This window comes from Corvus moneduloides, chromosome 18, assembly GCF_009650955.1.
Source record: "Corvus moneduloides isolate bCorMon1 chromosome 18, bCorMon1.pri, whole genome shotgun sequence".
NCBI classification, from domain to species: domain Eukaryota; kingdom Metazoa; phylum Chordata; class Aves; order Passeriformes; family Corvidae; genus Corvus; species Corvus moneduloides.
This window is the reverse complement of record NC_045493.1, coordinates 13,733,841-13,753,056: the sequence shown is the minus strand read 5'-3', so window position 1 is coordinate 13,753,056 and position 19,216 is coordinate 13,733,841. Positions and strand designations below refer to the sequence as shown.

The 19,216-nt window shown below is 40.9% G+C and overlaps 1 protein-coding gene across 3 annotated transcripts in view; it reads right to left on the bottom strand.

Annotated features, from left to right (window-relative positions):
- The window catches only part of GLT1D1 (glycosyltransferase 1 domain containing 1), a 47,345-nt gene that overhangs the window by 10,397 nt on the left and 17,732 nt on the right, over positions 1-19,216 (bottom strand). For all 3 annotated transcript variants that reach the window (XM_032127932.1, XM_032127933.1, XM_032127930.1), the window contains exons 5-10: positions 17,720-17,756; positions 16,530-16,586; positions 7,880-7,975; positions 6,819-6,868; positions 2,390-2,433; positions 1,805-1,925 (exon numbers count right to left, since the gene is read on the bottom strand). In XM_032127932.1, coding sequence (XP_031983823.1) covers positions 1,805-1,925; positions 2,390-2,433; positions 6,819-6,868; positions 7,880-7,975; positions 16,530-16,586; positions 17,720-17,756 — 405 coding nt within the window. The remainder of the gene's footprint in view (positions 1-1,804; positions 1,926-2,389; positions 2,434-6,818; positions 6,869-7,879; positions 7,976-16,529; positions 16,587-17,719; positions 17,757-19,216) is intronic.

The following is a 19,216-nucleotide window of genomic DNA, read 5'->3' as shown; positions in this document are numbered from 1 at the left end:
CTTTCCTGCAGTGGTGCCCTTGCCACCATCACATGCCCAGGAACGTGCAGAATTCTTGAGATCTCAGAGGAGGAGATACATTTTTAATGTTTGCTATAATGTTTGTTTTCTCTTCTTCAAATGCCAAACAGAAAACAGATCAGTTACAGTCAAATCTGGGAGATACCAGAACCAGCTGACAAAGTAATTAGTGATGGCTCCTAGCTCTTTCATACCTTGAGGCAGGTTGCACTAGATGTGATTATCTATTTATCTCATTTATCTATTATATATTTATCTCACTCTAAAATACTGTTTACAGATTCATGACCTTGTTAAATGTTGAACATCAAAGACAATGAGAGTTGCATTTCCAAACTCAAGCCTGCTATTCCCAGCCTAGGAGCAGAAGGTTTTTATGCATAGTTTTGTGCCTTATTATTTAACCAGATCTCAGCAGATGGCCCTTCCTGCTGCTGGCCACCCCAGGAAAGAACTTCACCGTGTTAGACTGGCACTCCCTGAGAGAGAGATGTTCTCAGCAGGGTATTCTATTAGCATGTCCTCAAATCCCAGTGTCCAGGTGACAGCAAACAGACACTCAAATCCCAAACCCTTTGGAGGGGAGTCTACCCCAATTGTCCCGTCAGTCCTGAGCTGCACAACGATTTGCACCAGACCAAGCACGCAGGCACTGCTGTTGCAGATGCTGTGTCTCCTCAGAGCCTTCCTGGTTTGCTTTGCTCCTGTTTCTCACTCCCTGACACTGGAGAAATAAATCAGGTTGATTTTTGGTCAACTGTTCTATGAGTAGCCCTGAGGGGAACAGGGAACTGGTGAGGAGGAGGTGACAGAAACCTAACTTCCACTTCCCTGAGTCAGGGCTCTGTGCACTCCACCCCAGCCACACAGAGTTTGCCTGGCCTGACACAGCACCAAGTTTGGAAATGTCACAGCCTGTAATTGCTGGAGCAGAGCACTGCTGCTGTGGAAGAGCAGCTGCCTCCACCTCTGAGCACTGGCATTTTGGGATGGAAATACACATTTGCTGTCTCACCATCATCTGCCCTTCCTAATTCCTCTAATGCTCACTTAGCTCTTACTCATGAGGACTTTCAGACGTGTGGAAATGCTGGAAGTGCAACTCATTAGAAACAAATGGGAGGTTCATTAATACAAATGATGCAATGTTTCTGAGCTCATGATGAGCCAACATTCAGCACCCACCAAAATAAATGGAGTAATGAAAGGCACTTGCCCAAAGAACTTCCACTATAAGTACACTTACTTTTTTCTGAGAAAGCATTTGATACTAAGCAGTGCCCTACTTTGACAGGTATGAAATAAAACTGGTTATTAATTTTCAATACTGATGGCAAAAGAATTAACTGAGCGTGTCATTCATTCATTAATCATTTCAGAATTAAATAACGAAATGCAGCTCTTAGATTGCTTTTTGAAAGGATGTAAAAATAAATGAAAGTCCATTCTAGCAAGATTATAAGGAAGTGGGTGTTGAATCAAGCCTAGTGACAACTACAGTAAATCAGAATGATTTCTACATCTCAGGTCTGTATTGTTAATTTAGCAGGATTGATAAAATTACATTCTATCCTTTAAAAATAAATAGACAAAGCACAAAAAACTGTCAGTTCAAGGAAAGAAAACCTTAATTGGTAGCACTTGTGAAAAGAAACATTTTAGTTTTGTCTTCACTGGCTTTGAAATACGGACAGCAGATGTTGACACACATTTCCAGTGGTAAAAGGTGATTTCAGATTCTCTGTAACCTCAGTGAATAACCTCAGCACGAGGATGGAATTACCTCCAGGATGGCAGCAGACATCCCCTCGGAGAGGGAGCTGTTCACCACGGCAAAGCACCTCCTCACAGCAGCGTGCAGCTCCTCCTGAGGCAGCTCCGGCAACAGATGTACCCCAGGGGCCCTGGAAACCAAGAGATCTCCTAAGCCAGCGTGAAAGAAATCATGAAAAGACCGACAAGAACTGATGAAATTCTTCCCTGTGAGGCGGGTGAGGCACTGGGACAGGCTGCCCAGAGACACTGGGGGTGTTCCATCCCTGGCCAGGTTGCACAGGGCTTGGAGCTGTCCCTGCCCACGGCTAGGAGGCTGGAATGGGATGATCCTTCAGCCAACCCAAACCATTCCATGACTCTATGAGCAATAAATCTAATTCAGAGTAAATCAGGTGGGATGTAACACAAAACATGAACACACTGGTTATTCTAAAACTTAGAGTGTTTGGAATACCCAGTCTGAGAGTAATCCTGACAGATTTGTTACTTACACAGAGCTGTGCATGGACATTCATTTGCATATACATGATTTAAAAAGGGGGAGCCAACTGCTTTCATTCAGCAGATAAAAGGCTTAACATTAATTTCATACCTTTTAACTTTCTCCTTAACTTCACTTGTAAAAACTGGATCAACCTAGAAAGGAGCATGCACAGAGGTCAGTGGCACCACTTCAGCACTGCAGCTTGTGTTTGAAATACCCAGAGAAGAAAAATAAAGTTTAGCACATTTTTAAACTAAAATATTTTAATGCTGAGCTTTGAAATCATACCACAGATCTGTAACTTGGTGGTTGTCTCAAAGGCCTGGTGTGACAGCTCCTGTGTGAGAGAGGGGCAGGGCACTGATGCGCCAAGGGACTGTCCCTCTATGCACGGAGTAAAAATGTGCCTCAGTGACCTCAGGAAGATTCTGGGTGTAAACTGAGACAGTCACACAGGTGCTCTGACACAAACAGTTGTTTGAAAAGTAATAAACTCAAAATTCTAAACCCCAGTAAAACATGAAGGCATTAAAGTGTTGTCTAAGCTGGGTGATTAACTCCAGTAGGGTTATTTACAAAGCTTAACTCTGTCTGCTGTTTTCATTTAACATGATTAAAAGAAATAAACAGAACTTGAAAATCCTTAACTAGACATGAAGAACAGAACTCAGCTTTTTTTATTAAGGCTGACTGACTATATTAGATTGATACATGATAGCTTGCAGCATTGTAAGACTGGGAATAACATGAATTTTTAATGTATATTAATATTTTGGGGTTGATTGTAGGGTTTTTGTTTTAGCTTATGAGATACAAAACACAAAGTGTCTTAGAAAACCCTTTTGGTAAAAAGTCAGGATTTATTTTATGATTGTATGCTTTGAACACAAAATTGATTACTTTATGAAAACTGGGCTTCATAAATTTAAAGATTGAAGCAAATCACTTGCACTAAGGAAGGAATTCATACTGAATACAAAAAATAAAAGCTTAACTGCTTAAAAAAGTATTTTTGAGATTTCCTACTGAGTGTCCCAATTGCTATTTCTATATAAATATATTTTTAGCTTTTTCCCCAAAATTCCATTTTGATGCTGAGTTCCCCTCATAAGGAACTACCCTCTGTTTCCACTAAAATCGATGGAGTTCTTGCAAGTGATTTAATGAGCAGTGGGATAAGGTCTTGTGTTCTTGTCCCTTTAGAAGGATCAGAAAAACTCCAGCCTGTGCCTCATAAAATTTGAGAGCTGTTAATTCCTATCCCCTCTACTTCAGTGCAAGCCAAGCAGTCGCCATCTGCCTCACAGACAGAACCAGCCTTTGAGCTGTATCCTTCTGCTGGTAAATATTCCAAGAATCCTGGCCTAAACGTGAGAACTCCATTAAAATATTGCTGCCAGGGTGGGCACAGCAGTGACTTAGAGGAGTGATACTCCTGAGCTGCATTTAGGAACTGGGGGGGCACAGTTGCCTCACCCCAGGCTCAATCCAGCAGGAACTGGACCCAGCAGGAGCTGCTCACTGAGCTGGGAATGCACTCGGATGTGAGTGCTTCCAAAGCTCTGGCAGGGGGCTGAGAACTGAGCACAGGCACCCAAAAACATCCTGCAAACAATGGTGCTTCCACCCAGAATATCTCCGTGAGCCACTTCTTGCACAGGTAGCGTTTGCTGCCACTTCTGGTGTTGTTACTTCTCAGCACAGAGGCAAATGCACTCATCAGTTCCCTATCATTTGTGTAAGCATCACCCACCCTGGGCACAGCCTTCACAGGGCTGCAAATTTATCAATCTGGCAGAGATCAGAGGAAAGCAGCTCGAGCTGAACAGCTCCTATCACAAGAGAAGAGATGAGACAAGGAAAGGGGCGTGGACACCCACCAAACAGGTCCAGATGTGCCATTAAGGAAGTTTTACTCTGCTGACAGGAAAAGAAACATCCAAGATGTGTTTGACAGTGCAGGAAGTCACAGATCAAATGCTGCACAGAGATGAAGGGGCCTGTTAAGCACAGAGCCCACCTAGCAAATCTTCTATAAACACACAACATTAAAATGCTGCCACATAAATATTAACTCAAATAATGGTCCAGGAACATCTTTTTTATAATGCTGAGACTTTAGACTTTGTAGGGGAAAACAGGTCTCAGTACATTAAAAATTCTGTCAGAATATCACCAGAGTACTACAAGCGAAGAGCTTGAGGAATCTGCAAAGATATTCAATATGGAGAGGGTGAATTTGCTCAGGCTCTCAGGTTTCTGAGGTTTTGGCAGCACCACTGTGAAAGGAATCCCCTTTACTCCAGCAGTGGGTGACCCCAGGCTCCAACGTTTATCTGATGGAGCAATGTTCTGTACTGCCAACAAGCAGGGTTAAAAACACAAAATGAGCTCTGAGAAGTTACCCAGCAGCTGAACCCAAGTTTTGTGGCCATAACTTTTTTTAAGTTTCATAAGCTCCTATTCTTAGAATAAGGAGCTGCTGAAAATTAGCTGCTGTTCCAAATTTCATTATAGAAATGAACAAAAGGAAAACTGGAAGTGGAGACAAATGCTGAAAATTTTACATAACACAGGCCTCAATCCTGCAACATTACCTCGATTGCACCGTTGGAGACAATCATGCACAGAAAATGCAGGGAATAATATATAATCTTATGGCAGCAAATATATCATCTTATGGAAGTAAAGCAGAAAATAGAGTGTGGCCCTTTGTTCTTTCTTTTCTTAATTAATATAATCTTATTGTACGGGCTTTTAATATTCACAATAAAAATTACATGCTTCATAGACTGTGGCACTGATTTTCTTAAGATTTTTGTAGTTTGAGAAGCACCATGAATAAGAAAAGTGCAGCTAAATACCAATAGAGCTGAGATGTATTTTTTTTCCTTTAGCAATATTTTAGTTCTGTATGAGAACTGTTCTGTATGAGAGAAATATGCTCTAAAATGTTTTAAGGGGGTTCAGCCCTTGATCCAGCCTCTGCACTGCCATGGGGGTATTTCTGGTCTGTAAAGACATTAGCTTGTGAAAAAGTGAAGCAAATTTAAAAAGACGACTAAAATGTTTAAAATCCTCACTGGAGGCAGCAAGTGCATCTTTTGATTCTAAAGCACAGCTTCATTACACCTGCTCTAGATTTGCCTTCCACACCAGTTCACTTCCAAATCATTTTGTGTATTAGCGTGGAAAAAAACCCCAGATGAAACAAAAATGTAAAAACAGCTTTTAACAATAAAATCCTATGTCCAAAATTTGCAAAGAATAAAACTGAATGAGAAAATAGAAAAATTGTTCTTATTTTCCTGTTGAGAGTCTGTTTGTTTTTTTAATAAAGCAAATTGCCTGCAAGTTTTCAGGCTCATGTGGAGATGAACCAGAGATGAGACTGATACAGAGGGAACACATTACCCAGATGAAACAGGGACGCTTTTAGTCCCCTTCAAGCATCAGGGAGAGTTTGTTTCACATGACACAGCTGCCTCCCCAGACCTTTTCCACTGGTTAAACCAAGGCTTCAGGCTGCCTTTTCAAGCCCTCTGCTGCAGGATCTACATGGAGAACACTGACTTCTTTCTCAAAAGCCCTGCAATGAGTTTTGTAACTTCAGCATTAAGTTACACAGGCAGCACACAGAAGCAGAAGAATCAGGACAGAGGTACCAACTTTAAGATTATTCTGAAATGGGGATATATAAAAAGCCTCAGCTTATCCCAGGCTTTAGTGCACTGAGATTTTAAATGTACAAGAAAATGGACTGGTTTTCTTTGTCAGCTCAAGCTCTGTCCTCACTGCCGGCTGTCAGACAGAACCTGAACATCATTTTGCACCTGCTGACAACTGTTAATTGTGCACAAATCGAGACTCCCAGAAATGGCATCAAAGTCCAGCTGGAATGGAGCAAAGACCCAATGCTCCATGTGAACAGAAGATGTAAGAACAGGGATAACGAGCATCTGAATCACCTTCACAGCATTAAAAATCCTCATTAGCAATGCCTGTGGAAAAAAGTCCTCCTAGATGGCAACTGCTGCCTTTCAAAATATTTTATAGGCTCATTTCTAAGTTATTCATGTTGAAATAGGCATTTCTAATATTTTATTTGCAAAAGCATGCATTTTTAGTAGTTTGTGGGTATCTGAAATCCCACAGGTGTAACAACAGTAGCCAAGAGTAGAATCCAAGTATTTTGATAGTTTTCAGAACTTCTGTCTGTAATCGAAGGAAGCAGTAAGTGAAGAGATCTGGGCTCCCTCAGGGTTGTCTCCTCCTGCAAAACCCCCTGAGGTGTTTCCCTCTGCAGTGCAGGAACCCTTCTGTTGACAGCACAGCTCTGAACTTTGGAACTCTGGGCACTGGAATCACTTCCACAGTTTAGACCTATTGGGAACAGCCTTTACAACTTCTAGGTTTGCACCTTCTTATCTCCTTAACAGAAATCCTCTGACCTAGGTTCAGTCTGGAATAGGTCTGTGGTATCTCAGATGCAGGGAAATGAAAGTATTTAGAAATAAAAATTACAACAGCAACTTACTGCAGGTCCAATAATGCCCAGGTGGACACTGGGGTCCTTTCTGTGCCAATCTGAAACAGAAGAGGAACAACTTTTTTATTAATAAAAATTATTAATTTTTTAATCAATGTTAAATAGCTCCATGACTGAAGAATTAGACAAATATTGTATTGCTACTTAAAAGACTGAATGTGCACCATACTCTATGCTCAGCCCTCACATTACTCCTCAGAATTCAAATATTAGCATATCTGAAAGTTAGTATTTAGCCTTTCTACTTCATGCAATCTCTTATGACTCAAGGGTTATTTAACTAAGCTCAGATATTAATTTTGAATCACTCCAGAGAACAATGCTCTGTATAATGCAGCAACTCTGGCCACTAAGCCAAAGTTACTTGAATTTGTTCCTGTGTAAAGGAACGTGTGGAAGTAACTGCAACCATTCACTCAGTTATTTGCACAAGAGAAATCTGCTGCTCTGTGAATGCCAGAATATAACAGCATAGTTCACTGCAAACTACATTTGCTACTCAGCACCACAAGGTTTAAAGGGTTATAAAAGTAAGTTGAATTAGTGCAGGCTAAATTTCCAGCCCAGAATACTTGAACCTTTTACAGACACAAACAGAACCTGACAAAATATTCCCTTTTGTGACTATGAGGAAACTTCAGCCTAGTCTGAGCACTGAGCCAGAACAATGGGTGGTAAAATTTGTTTGCAACTTCAATGGCATTAATTAGCACACATGCAAATCAATGTAACAGCCACGGGACAGCAAGATAAGAAAGTGATTTTGAAGTAGGTGATCTTTCCTTTTGTCTTCCATCAATATTGCATGTAACAGCAAAACAGTTTTCTCAGCAAGGAAATCCATCAAATATTGCTTTGATTTTAATGCTCTGTTATTCCCAGCAGGATGGAAAAGACATGGCACAGAAATAATGTGTTGAACAGATCAATGGTTACATAAGAATTTCTTTTTTCAAATGCAAATATACAAGGACATTTCCTGCAATGAATAAAACAGCTCATGCCAAACCTATAAACATTCATAGAATATTCAAATAGACACTACTTACCTGAGAAAACTTCTACTAAATACAGAGGGTCTTTGACTCTGCGAAGCCCACATATTAAAAGAAACAGATGGAAACGGTCTGTGTTTGCAGGAATGGCTGTAACAAATTATTGTGAAAATAATTAATGCATATAAAAAAGCTGAACACTCCAAATTGTTCCATGAATGAGCACATACAGTGGTAAAAGCAGTAAAAAGGTGGATTATGAAAAATGGTCATTATTCCCTCTGTTTTCTGCTCTTGCATCAATCGTCAGATTGAGGACTTACATCATTTTATAGGGCACAGGAGTTTATTTCCAGAGGCACTGAATGCGCAGGACTTGGAGAAAAATCTGGTGGCTGGTGGTGCTCTTAGACAGCAGAACCCAGCTCTGACTGCCCCTGCAGCTGAACAATTCTGGGTGGTTCTCAATGTTTTTACCCCTAAAAAGAATAACTTTGCATCCATGTAATAACTCCCCACCTATTTCCTAAGTGTAGGTCTTAGAGCTCTTGATCTGACACTTTTTGTAGTTCAAGATCAGGAAATGCCCCATAGTTCTCAATCTCTGTATGCCAGCACTGCTACAGGATAGTTAACCAGAAATTAAATTATTGCAAAGCCTTTATTTCACACTTTTTGCTACAATGCAGATGAAAACTAACTTGGGGGAAAAACCTCAACATGGAGCTTTTAACATTGAAAACCTCTTGCAGATACACAGCAACAACTCATGAAAGTAATTGTGTAGGCTTTATGGGGAAAGGAAGATCTGATGCAGGATACTGCAGTTTCCCCTGGGTCTGTGGCAGGATGAGTAATTCAGAACACTGGACAGGGTCACCATGCGATGAACTTTGCTCAAATGTGTTTAGGATAAAACAACATGAGTCAAAAATTGCTGAATGAACACAAATAACAACGTGATTCAATAAACACTAGAGGGGTTGAAGGGTTTATATTTGATTTTCTGTACTGGACAAATCAGTTTGGTGTCCTTCAGTTCAGCCCCTTATGGAGCTCATGGGTGACAAGGATTACCTAAAACCAGGCAGCTCTGCTTGGGGGACATCATGGGTCCCACAGCAAGGCTCTGTTTGCATGGTCACAAATCTATTGCTTTTGAAATTAAAATCCAGTTCAGAAGCATTTAAATTCTCCCTGTCACAGGGTTCATTACTGAGTCTGCTTCATTCAACTTAAAACAACTTGAGTTGTCAGAAGTGGCTGCAGCAGACATGGTAAATAACATTTTACTGGTTATTGGACCAAGAAATAATTTGTAGTTTATAATACACAAACATTTGGATTGGAAAAGCCAATCTTCTGGTGCAGTGGGCCATTAATACTGTTTGCTCTCAGACATGCAGCAGTGGTTTCAGTTTATGACAAACTCCCACAAAACAAACTACTAAAAAGTGTTACCAAAATTCAGACTGCCCTGTAGCTATCCACAAGGCACAAATATCCATTTTAAACTGTGGGTTCCACTCACTGATGTTGAGCTCTGGCTATTTGGAAACAAACCTTGGAGTTAGTGCTGGCAGCTCAGTCACACGGGAGTGAGAAACCAGGTTTTCCTGGTCTCACATGGAGACTACAGAATTATTGCACTCTTGAAATTACTGCTCTTTTTTATGTCTTACCAGCTTTTTGTTTCTATCTTACAGCTTGCAGTCTTTTAATTTTATTAGATAGGGATTTAAAGCCCTAATAGACCAGTTCTGTGCTGTCCTGACTGCCATTCTGCTCCCTGTATGAACACCTGAACCCGAAAGAGAAAGAGAAAACTGGCCCCACAGGCATTCAGGCTTTTCCATCCAGTTCCTGTGCCATTCAAAGGTACTTGTCCCAAGAATCTCACCAATTACACTCCAATTGTTCCACCAGTGGAACGACCTAAAATAACATTTATCAGTGAAAATAGCTCACTCAACTGAGCTCTCATTTTGAAAAGCCATTCCCATCTCTCCCAGCAGACTCCCCCTCACGCTGATTTGCAAAGCCCTGCTTGTCTATCAGGATGCTTCACTTACTTTTCTCTGAAATAGCAGCTCTGGGGACACGGGGCTACAGACTGGGTCCTACATGGCCTTTCTAAAACTTGTCATAAAGGGCCACTCAAACAGGATTTGCCTCTGCCATTCAGTGTAATGAACTGAGAATCTGCTGTAGTTTTATTTTGTTGTCTCCTGTAGATCTCAGCCATCACCTAATTCATTTTTACAGGCAGACCTTCCCCACTCAATCCACTTAGAGGCACAGAAACCATTCCTCTGAGACTGCACTGCCGCTGTTTGTAGTGCTGGGAGTTTACTCATTCTCTGCCTACTTGAGCTCAAACTTCAACAGCACTTGTGTGACTTGTTCACTTTCTGCCCATCCACTGAAATGCTGAAATTCGCACATGGACCTGCCTGCAGCAGGGATTTCCCACCTGTTGCTTTTTCCAGCCTCGCTGGCAGCCCTGCTGGGAAAAACCCAACCCACAAACAGCCACGTGTGCACGAAAGCAATCATTTCAGCGTGCTCTGTCCTCTGAACTGCTGAGAAGAGCACACGAAGAGCTCAGTGCAAGGGCTACCTTTACCTGCCACAGCCACCAGCTGGCTGAAAACTGCCCTTTGAAAGAAGATCTTTTTTCTGTTTCCTTCAGCTTAAACAAGACTTTCAGCATGTGAATTTTTGCTATCATCCTGCCTTTTGCAGATGTAGTAAGATAGTACCACCTTGTGTGGCTCTGAAATGGAAACACGTCAATATGGCACAACCAAGTGATTTTCTCTTTTAGTACGTTCCCTGTGCCACTATCTTGTTTGAATGACAGGCAAACACCCAAATAACAAAAAAACGCTTGAGTCTCTTTCTCCCCATTTCTGTTAGTGATACAAAAGCAAAGATTTCCAACAGCACACTGTGCTTCATTATCTCTTCCCTCATGTATCTTCCTGTTTGCTTGACAAAGAAACACAAAATAGAAAGATTTGTCCATAAACCCTGGCAATTAAAAAAAAAAAAAAAGGGTTCCTTGGTACATGTTTTCCAGCCATCCTTCAAGAATCACTCTACACTAAATGCAAGTAAAGCCCTGTAATTAACATCTCTGTCAGCATCATAAATAATTGTTTCAAGTCAGTCAGAGATGCTGCTCTAAACAAGCGTTGTCAGGATTTGTCTGTGGCTGTGGTCTGCTTTGTTCCATTGGCTTTCCCTATAAAAACCAGTTGCACTCTGGTCACAGCAGGTCTCCAGCCTGCTCAGCAGGTCCCCTGTTCAGCAAGACGTGGGAGGTCAAGGCAAGAACAGGGATGAAGAGGAGTGTGAAATGTCATTCCTCTCCTCTGCTGTCCCAGGGTGTCACCCAGGAGCAGGGGATGGGCACAAATGAGCTGCAGGGGAGCCATGGCCAAGCTTAGGGCTGACGTGCAACTCCACAGCCAGGCACATCCTGCTCAGTGAGGAGCAGAGCTGGTGTTATGCTCTAAAAACCTGTAATTTCAGAGTGGAGCTGCACAGTCAGAAGGGCACCCAACTGCTGTGCCAGTGGGTGAGCTGGTAGCACTGGAACCTGGCACAAAATGTATTGGCTGGTGGGTGAAATGTAATTAATGCTCAGGATTGGTGCTCTCCTGCTGGCTGATTCTGAGTCACAGCACAGCCCAGAGAAAGTTGTCAGACCTTGGCTTATCCACCCAGACTTGCCCATTCTCCTGCAGTGGGTTTGGTAACTGCTCGACATGAAGCAGCAGCACTGTGTTTAACTTCTGATAAACTGCCCTGGGGCCTTCAGGTGCAAGGCAGAATGAGAGGATGGAGAATATTAAAAGTGGAAAACAGGAGAGCATTTCATAATGCAGCTGTGCTTGTCACACCAACTATTTCACTGTTAGCACAGAAACCCAAAGTCATGGAATCATTCAGGGAGGAAAAGCCCTCAAAGTTCACCAAGGCCAACCATAAACCCAGCACTGCCAAGGCCACCACTCACCCGTGTCCCCAAGGGCCACATCAACACATCTCTCAAATCCCTCCTGGGGATTTGCCCTGGGCAGCTGAGCCAGTGCTTGACACCCCTTTTGGTGAAGAAGTTTTTCCTAATCTCCAATCTAATCCTCACCTGGCACAATTTGAGGCCATTTCCTCGTGCCCTATAGCTCGTTACTGGGGAGAACAGGATTATTCCACACTGTGACAGTTCACACTTGGGCCATTATAAACATCTGCACTTCGATGCCACCACAGCAAAACATGAACACAGACAGCAAACACAAAGCCTAAATAATTTCTGAAGCTTCAGTAAGGACATTGTTTTTCTAAGAAAGACAGGAATAACTGTTATCTAAAGAGATTTTAAAAGTGTAGATTCATTTAACTCCATTCCTGTAGGTACTATCAAGAAAAAAAATGCAGCAGTCATAGATGCACAATAAAAATAAATGTATTACTGCAAATCTTTAATCTTACTGAGAGCTGCAGGCCTCGAAGTGAATGAGTAATACCAAGCATTAGCTTGCTGAGAGGTAAAGAAGATTTAAAAATTAATTTTCCAACCCCTGATTTCAAGTTCACTGTTGTGTTCTACAGACCTTTAGAGAACAACTCCAAGGCCCCATCAGTTGGGCTTACTCATCCATTTTTGGTTTTGTTCAGAAAAAAAAAATCTCAGCCATGATGAGATGGTGAGGGGATATAACCTTATTTTCTTTTCTGGTCACTTTGAACCACAGCAGCTCTTTTATTCCTCTTGAAAATATTTCATTTATCCATCTCCTGAGCACCTGAAAGTATTGACTGCTCTCCTAGAAGAGGAAATCCATGGTTTATTGCTGAGATTTCGGTCTCTAAGACGGTGATTTTATTTCCTCGAGTATGAAGCACAGATAAATTTGTCCAACTCTGGCACAAATGTTTGATACTCTGAAGCTTTCAATTCATAGCTCTTCTTAAGTTTATCTCCCTACACATGGAAGAAATACCTTCCATTAGCTCTTGTAGTCTCTCTTGGCACCTTGAGTTTGGGTTTGTGTCCCTTTCCTGTGCCAGCTGTAGAACCCAAGGTGCTGAGAGCAGCCAAGTTTCCAGCTGATTGAGGTACTGGTGTCCCACTGCAGCACCAACACCTTCTCTGGCCTTATCCTGACTCTGAGTGGAATTGGAGCCACTGGTGACACAGAAGTTTGACAATCATGAGCCCAATCAGTCCTTATTTCAGTACTATACTTTACCACCTGCTGATCCCAAACACTTAGTACTGTGCCATTTTACGTCACAAAGCAGCTGGTTTCTTAGAAGTGCAGGCAACAACTTTATCCAATTTATTTTGTACTGCTATTCACATCCACCAGTGAATAATTGCTGGGGTTGCTGATATGTTTGTGAAGACAGAGAAGTTAAATGAACCTGTAAACTTCTGGGGACAGGCCACTAATCCAGAAAAATTAGACTGCAAAACTCTCAATCAATCCTTTTTTCCCCTGTTTCTCATTATTTCTAACAGATCAGACAACAAAAAAGCTCTGTGGTTTCAGATCAGTTTGGGAACTCAGTTTACTGCTGCTATCATATAATTGTTACTATGGGCAGCTGTATAAGTGCACAAACTTTTACTGTTTAGTTTTCCTTATGTGGGTCTCCCTCTCCAGCATAGCTTTAGGAAAATCTAATGCCTCTGTAAAACCCTGGCTGTGTCATGACGGGTTATGGAAACTTCTCAAGCTCAGAAAATAGCCGTGCTATGAAGCAGAAATTGCATGAGAGTAGAAAAATCAAACTACAAAAGCATAGTGCATATTCTAGTTGCTAGTGCAACGAGCATGTGACCCTATGGTCCCATGTCACCTCCCATGAAAGCAGCTTTAAGTCCTAGCTGCTGGGTAAACAAAGATTTCTCAGTTTATCAGTGCAGACCTTGTTAGTTATCTACATCTCCTAATCACATGATGCCCTGGTGTTTATTAGGGTCTGTATCTCACAAGCTGCAGCCCCATTCCACTGAAATCAAAAGGAGCTTTTCATCATGGAATGATGACATTAAGCCTGTCCTGTGATCTGAAGCAGCTCTGCCCCAGCCTTGAGCTGTTAGAGAAGATCAGGCTCAGGTTTCTCATTTCCCTAAACTCTTGTCATTTTCTGTCAGTCAATTTACAGCAAAAGCCTGAACTTCCACTGACTCTCCCAAGTCTATAGATAGGGCTTCTAAAATTGCTAACCAAACTGATTGTGCTGTATATAGATCCCTGCAATGGAAGGTCAGCGAAAAACATTTTGATCATCTGGTCTGATCTCCAGACTGACACAGGCAGCAAAACTTCCTTAAATAGGCTGAGTTACCAAACAGGCGGAAAACGTTGTGTTCTTGAAGCCTCTGCTGAAGTCTGCACTTGGTTCAGCGTTTTGGTTTGACTGCTGCTGCTCACAGTCTCTCATCCCCAGAGGACAAACTGAAGGTGACTGTTAACCAGAATGCAAATTAACTTTAAAAGCCTTTTTTTTTTTTTTTGGTAGATTTAGCCAGTAAATGTTGACTACCCAGCCCCTGGGAATGCTGCAGCTAGGAGACAGCAACAACATTTCATCATCACCTTTGCAACTCTCAAGTCTGCTGCTTAAACTATGAAAAAAATACTAATTCCATGATTTTTGTACTGAGATTGTACTGCACCTGTAGCAACAACAACAAAAACCTTTCACAGCACTGCTCCCATTTGTGTTAGGCAATTGCTATTTACGTTAGCACCCAAACTCTCAGATGGAGTGTACAAAAAGCTGGGGGTTTCCTTAGAGTTTGCTTTAGTACCATTCAGATTTGGGGGCTGGAAGTCTCCCACCATAAAATGCATTTGAGGCATTCTGCCACTCACTTAAAGCTACCAGAAAAAATTTTTGGAAGCCACTGATTTAAAGAGGCTGTTTCTGCATTGGTGTCATATTTAACACAAGCAAATGTTTCCTCTGAAAAAAAAAAAAAAGCAGTACAAAGAATGTTCATAAGAAGTGTGTTCTGTGGAAAAAAGTCCAGAAGTATTCTGAAGAGCCTATTTCATTTTAAAGAATAATCTGATGCCCTGAACACCAAGGGTGTTTAACAGTGATGTCTCAAATGCATTAAAATCTGCACTACAGGGCATGTGCTGCTTCTTTCCATTCTGTCCTGGGAATCCTGAATTTGACAAATGTTCAAGGCTACTGCTAAAGATATAGGCAAGAGTTATCTGGAGAAAGATTTCCCCCGAAAAAATTATTAAATGCCTTCAGATATAGCATAGAATATAATGAAAAAAGTCTTGAAAAAAAAAAATCACAAATGCCATGAGCTGAAGGAAACTGGACAGCTTTATCTGCATTAAAGCTCACGCTCTTTCCAAGTGCACTTCATTGTGCAAGCCCACACTGCCAAATCACATCCTTCTGAGCAAAACTGCCTCCTGGTTTTGATAGTTTTCTACCACTTGCTCCAAGTTTAGTAGAATTTTAAGCACTTTGAAACTGCAAATGCCCAGAAAAGCAATTCTGTAGGAACTCCTAATTAGTCCCTGGAAAGCACAAAGGTACAGCCAAAAAGCCTGATTCCATGTGCAATATTAAAAGCAGTGGAAATTGTAGGCTGCCACCAGAGATGGACACAGGCACAAGGCAGAGAAGATAAATGAGATTAAACAGTCGTAAAAACAATACTGAATAATCTGATGCCAGTTTTCAAGCTATTATTTAATAAGGCACAGATGTTAGTGTCACATTTTAGTTTGCTTTTCATGTACATTATGAATTATTTTGCACTTTTGCATTAGTACACATTAGGCAAAAAACTGCCTCTAATATATTAGAAATTCACTTTAGGGGGAAACTCCCCCTCCTCAATCTTTTGTCTTCTCATTTAATCACAAAATGGTTGGACAAGAGATCAAATCAACACTAAGGCTGTGCTAGCAAGTGACAAATCATTTCACCTCAAAAAATTATTAATCTTAGTGGCAGTGTGCTTGTGTGCTGTGATTTACTGAGAACAAAATAACCTCACAATGCTCAATTTAAAATTGACACTGCCTTTGACTAATGGCACACATTTCCTGATGTGATAATGCCATTGACTGGTGAGGATTCATTTGTAACAGAGGGAGCAGCTGTAGTATCAGAGATCAGGCTGATGAATATTATATTGAAACATTTTTACCAGGGTAAAATGCCTATAAATCATTCTTTTGGGGAAAAATGAAGTGATTAAAGCATTGCCAGCATCAGGTGACTCAGAATTAGGTCACCTGCCTTACTTGCTTTGGTGAGAGCAGAGACAGGCTCTAGCTCAAGACCAAATAATAAAATACCAGCACATATTTCTCCTCTTCAGCAGTTCTCCACTGCTGAAGGCAGCCTCAGTTTGTCACACAATAAAGCAGAGTGCTCAGGAATTGGTGCTGTGGTCTAAATTAACCTTTAAGGACACCGACCCACAGGCTGTGACCACTTCTGGTGCAGTTCAGCCCTGGCCACCCCAGAAGTTTGGAGGCAGTCTGGGTACTTGATGAACCAGGCTAATCTGATTGCTATTCTGCCATTTGTCATCTAATTAAGGCACTTTATTACGTAATTAAACTCTGACTCTAAGTTTCTTTCATCCTTGACACCGATTAAGAATAAACACAGCAAACACTGGGAAAAAAGTGAGTTTTACCTGCATTTTGTAGAAATCTGTACCAGTCAAATGTGTCACTGGGTGCAGTCTTAATTCCTGTGTTGAAAAAAGAGAATTCCATGTTTAATGTCCCCTGGCTGGCTGAGCTGTGGTTCTTGAAGGCTTTTTGAAGCCTAGCAGAGCAGATTTCTGCCAAGCACGCTGAATTCCCATCTCCAGCTTCCCTCACCCCAGCAATGTCAGGTTGCCTGTGCAACCCTTCCACACACAGCAGATTGAAATTCCATGGAAAATCTTGGACAATCAGCCAGTGTTGGAACTTCTTCAGCAACACAACTCTGCTAAATTTGGCCTTTTAAAACTCCACATGAGATAACGTTATCTGAGGGAGCACATTACTCCAAAACAGATACAGGGCAGCTGGGACCCAGAGCCCTTAATATAAAAGGAAGTAAATTAAATTTACATACAAATTAAATATTAATTTATCCTGAATATTAATATATTTGTTTTGCCTTATGTTAAAGATTAATTATTTTAATAATGAAACTATTTTATTAATTTATTTAATCTCTTAGTTAACTGTTACCTCACAAGAGACTTAAATATAAACTAAATATGAGCTAAACAGCCTCCACAATGAGTTATTTCAACAGCACAGTTTGGAAAAGAATGTTATTTTCTTTGAAAGTGAAATCCATGAAATGGAATGAGCTTTGGAACCCACAGACAGTTATTTTTAAATAAATAATATTAGGAAATTAGGTCATCACACCTAAAATACTGAGTTGTGTTTCCTGGACTACTCAGTAAGTGCTGTACCTTGGGTGACGTACTTGTTGGCTGTCATTAGGTTGGAAATCCAACTTACAGCATTTAAAGGAGTCCGGAGTTTCAGAAAATAATTATTCAGCACGAAAAACTTCTGTAGAGTTTGGAGAAATCTCAGTGTTGCCTTCAGTGTCACCTAACCTTTCTGATTCCTGCTGTAAGGCAGCTGGGAAACTTCTATAAAAGCACCAAATGAGTGGAAAATTTTGGCTGAGAGACTGAAAAAATGCCTCAATTAATGTCAGTGGCAAAACACCCAACTCCAGTGGAGCAGGACTGCAAACCCCACCCCATTTCAGGAAAATACGTCCAGGGCAAAGAAGGCAGATACACAAACAGGTACCAAACACATGAATCAAAGAAATTGGATGTCTTAATCAGTATTTCAAAGCTCCTACCTTGACTTTGGACATATATTTTCTTCCTAGCATCTGGCTTTAAAGAGAAGGAGAAGAAAAATAACTTTCATAGTTCAACATAAAAATGTCTGTTCAATCTTCTAAAAAATCCACAACTAAAGAGTAACAAAATACACGTCAGTGTGCTTTTAACTATTAAAGATCAAAACAAACTATCAGAAAGATACATTAAGTAACACCAGAGGCCAACAGTCAGCAATGTAATTTACATTTATTGTGACCATTTACAGTATCACTGAACCAATTTTGGAATTAACACAATTACCACATTAGTACAAATATATTTTTTAGTTTGTCTCTGTATCCTCTTTTATGATCATTATCCTATTTTCCTGGAATAAAACAAATTTCAACTGTATAGCTGAAAATTGACTCTAGTTCCCAAAAAACCTGTTGTTCTGAAAAGACTGGTTTTGAAAATCCAGTTTATATTTATCCATAATAAAATTTATATCAGTTTCAGAAACTGCTATCAAATATATAGACTTGCCTGTACAGGAAAAGTGGTGCCTGGTAGTTATTGCAGAACATTCACAAATAAAAATTACAAAATAAATTACTTTAAAATAGCTGTAGTAAAAGAGGTAATTACTACACTTCCAAAATCACTTCTGAAGTGCTACTCTGCTAGTTATTTAATTTAGGTGATTAAAGAAGCAATTTCCTATTTCAATATCTTTCTGTAACTCCAACTGTGGATTTGTGGAATACATTTTTCTTTAATGAAAAGAGAATTAATTCTGAAACAAAATTCGAAGCAACCAATTCTTGAACCAGTCAGCTCAGAAAATGGGAAGCCACAGAAGTAATTTTGTTTTAAATTGCAGAGATTTTGGTTTTCCCTATTGCTCCTATGTGGCTGCCCCTCAGTCCCCTGCCCAGGCACTGTAGTTACTAAAAATGAACTGGGGAAAGAAACTGAAATAAAAGAGGTCACTTAAAAAGTCATCTCCAGGCAGCTCACAGATGGGAAGGAGGTGGTTCCTGAGAATCAGAATGAACAATGTCACAAAAACGACACAAAAAAGCAGCAAATCCACGTGGGAATGAAGTGGGGGAGAACCAACTCTGTGCTACAGTGGAAGCCCGAGGATATTCCCTGGACTTTGTCCTTCAGAACCTACACGAGCTTTTGTGTTCAAAGGATTTAAAAATAATGAAAATAGTTTAATACATCATTACATTATTTTATTACTTAAATGACTTTTATTACTGGACCTTCTCTGACTAACATTTTGAATTACACAGGATCTGCCAATGATAAAAAACCCCTTGCAAACAACAGGGCCAGCACTGAGAGCTGGAGGCCAGCCTCAGAATTTAACTTCACAGTACAAGTGGGAGAGCTGGGACTGAGCAAGACAGAGAAACACAGGAAAACAGAAGTGGGAAAAGCAGAGAGGGGCAGCAGACCCCAGCCCTGCCCTCGCAGGGGGCACCTGCCCAGCTCTGCCTTCCCCTCTGCTGGCTGAGACA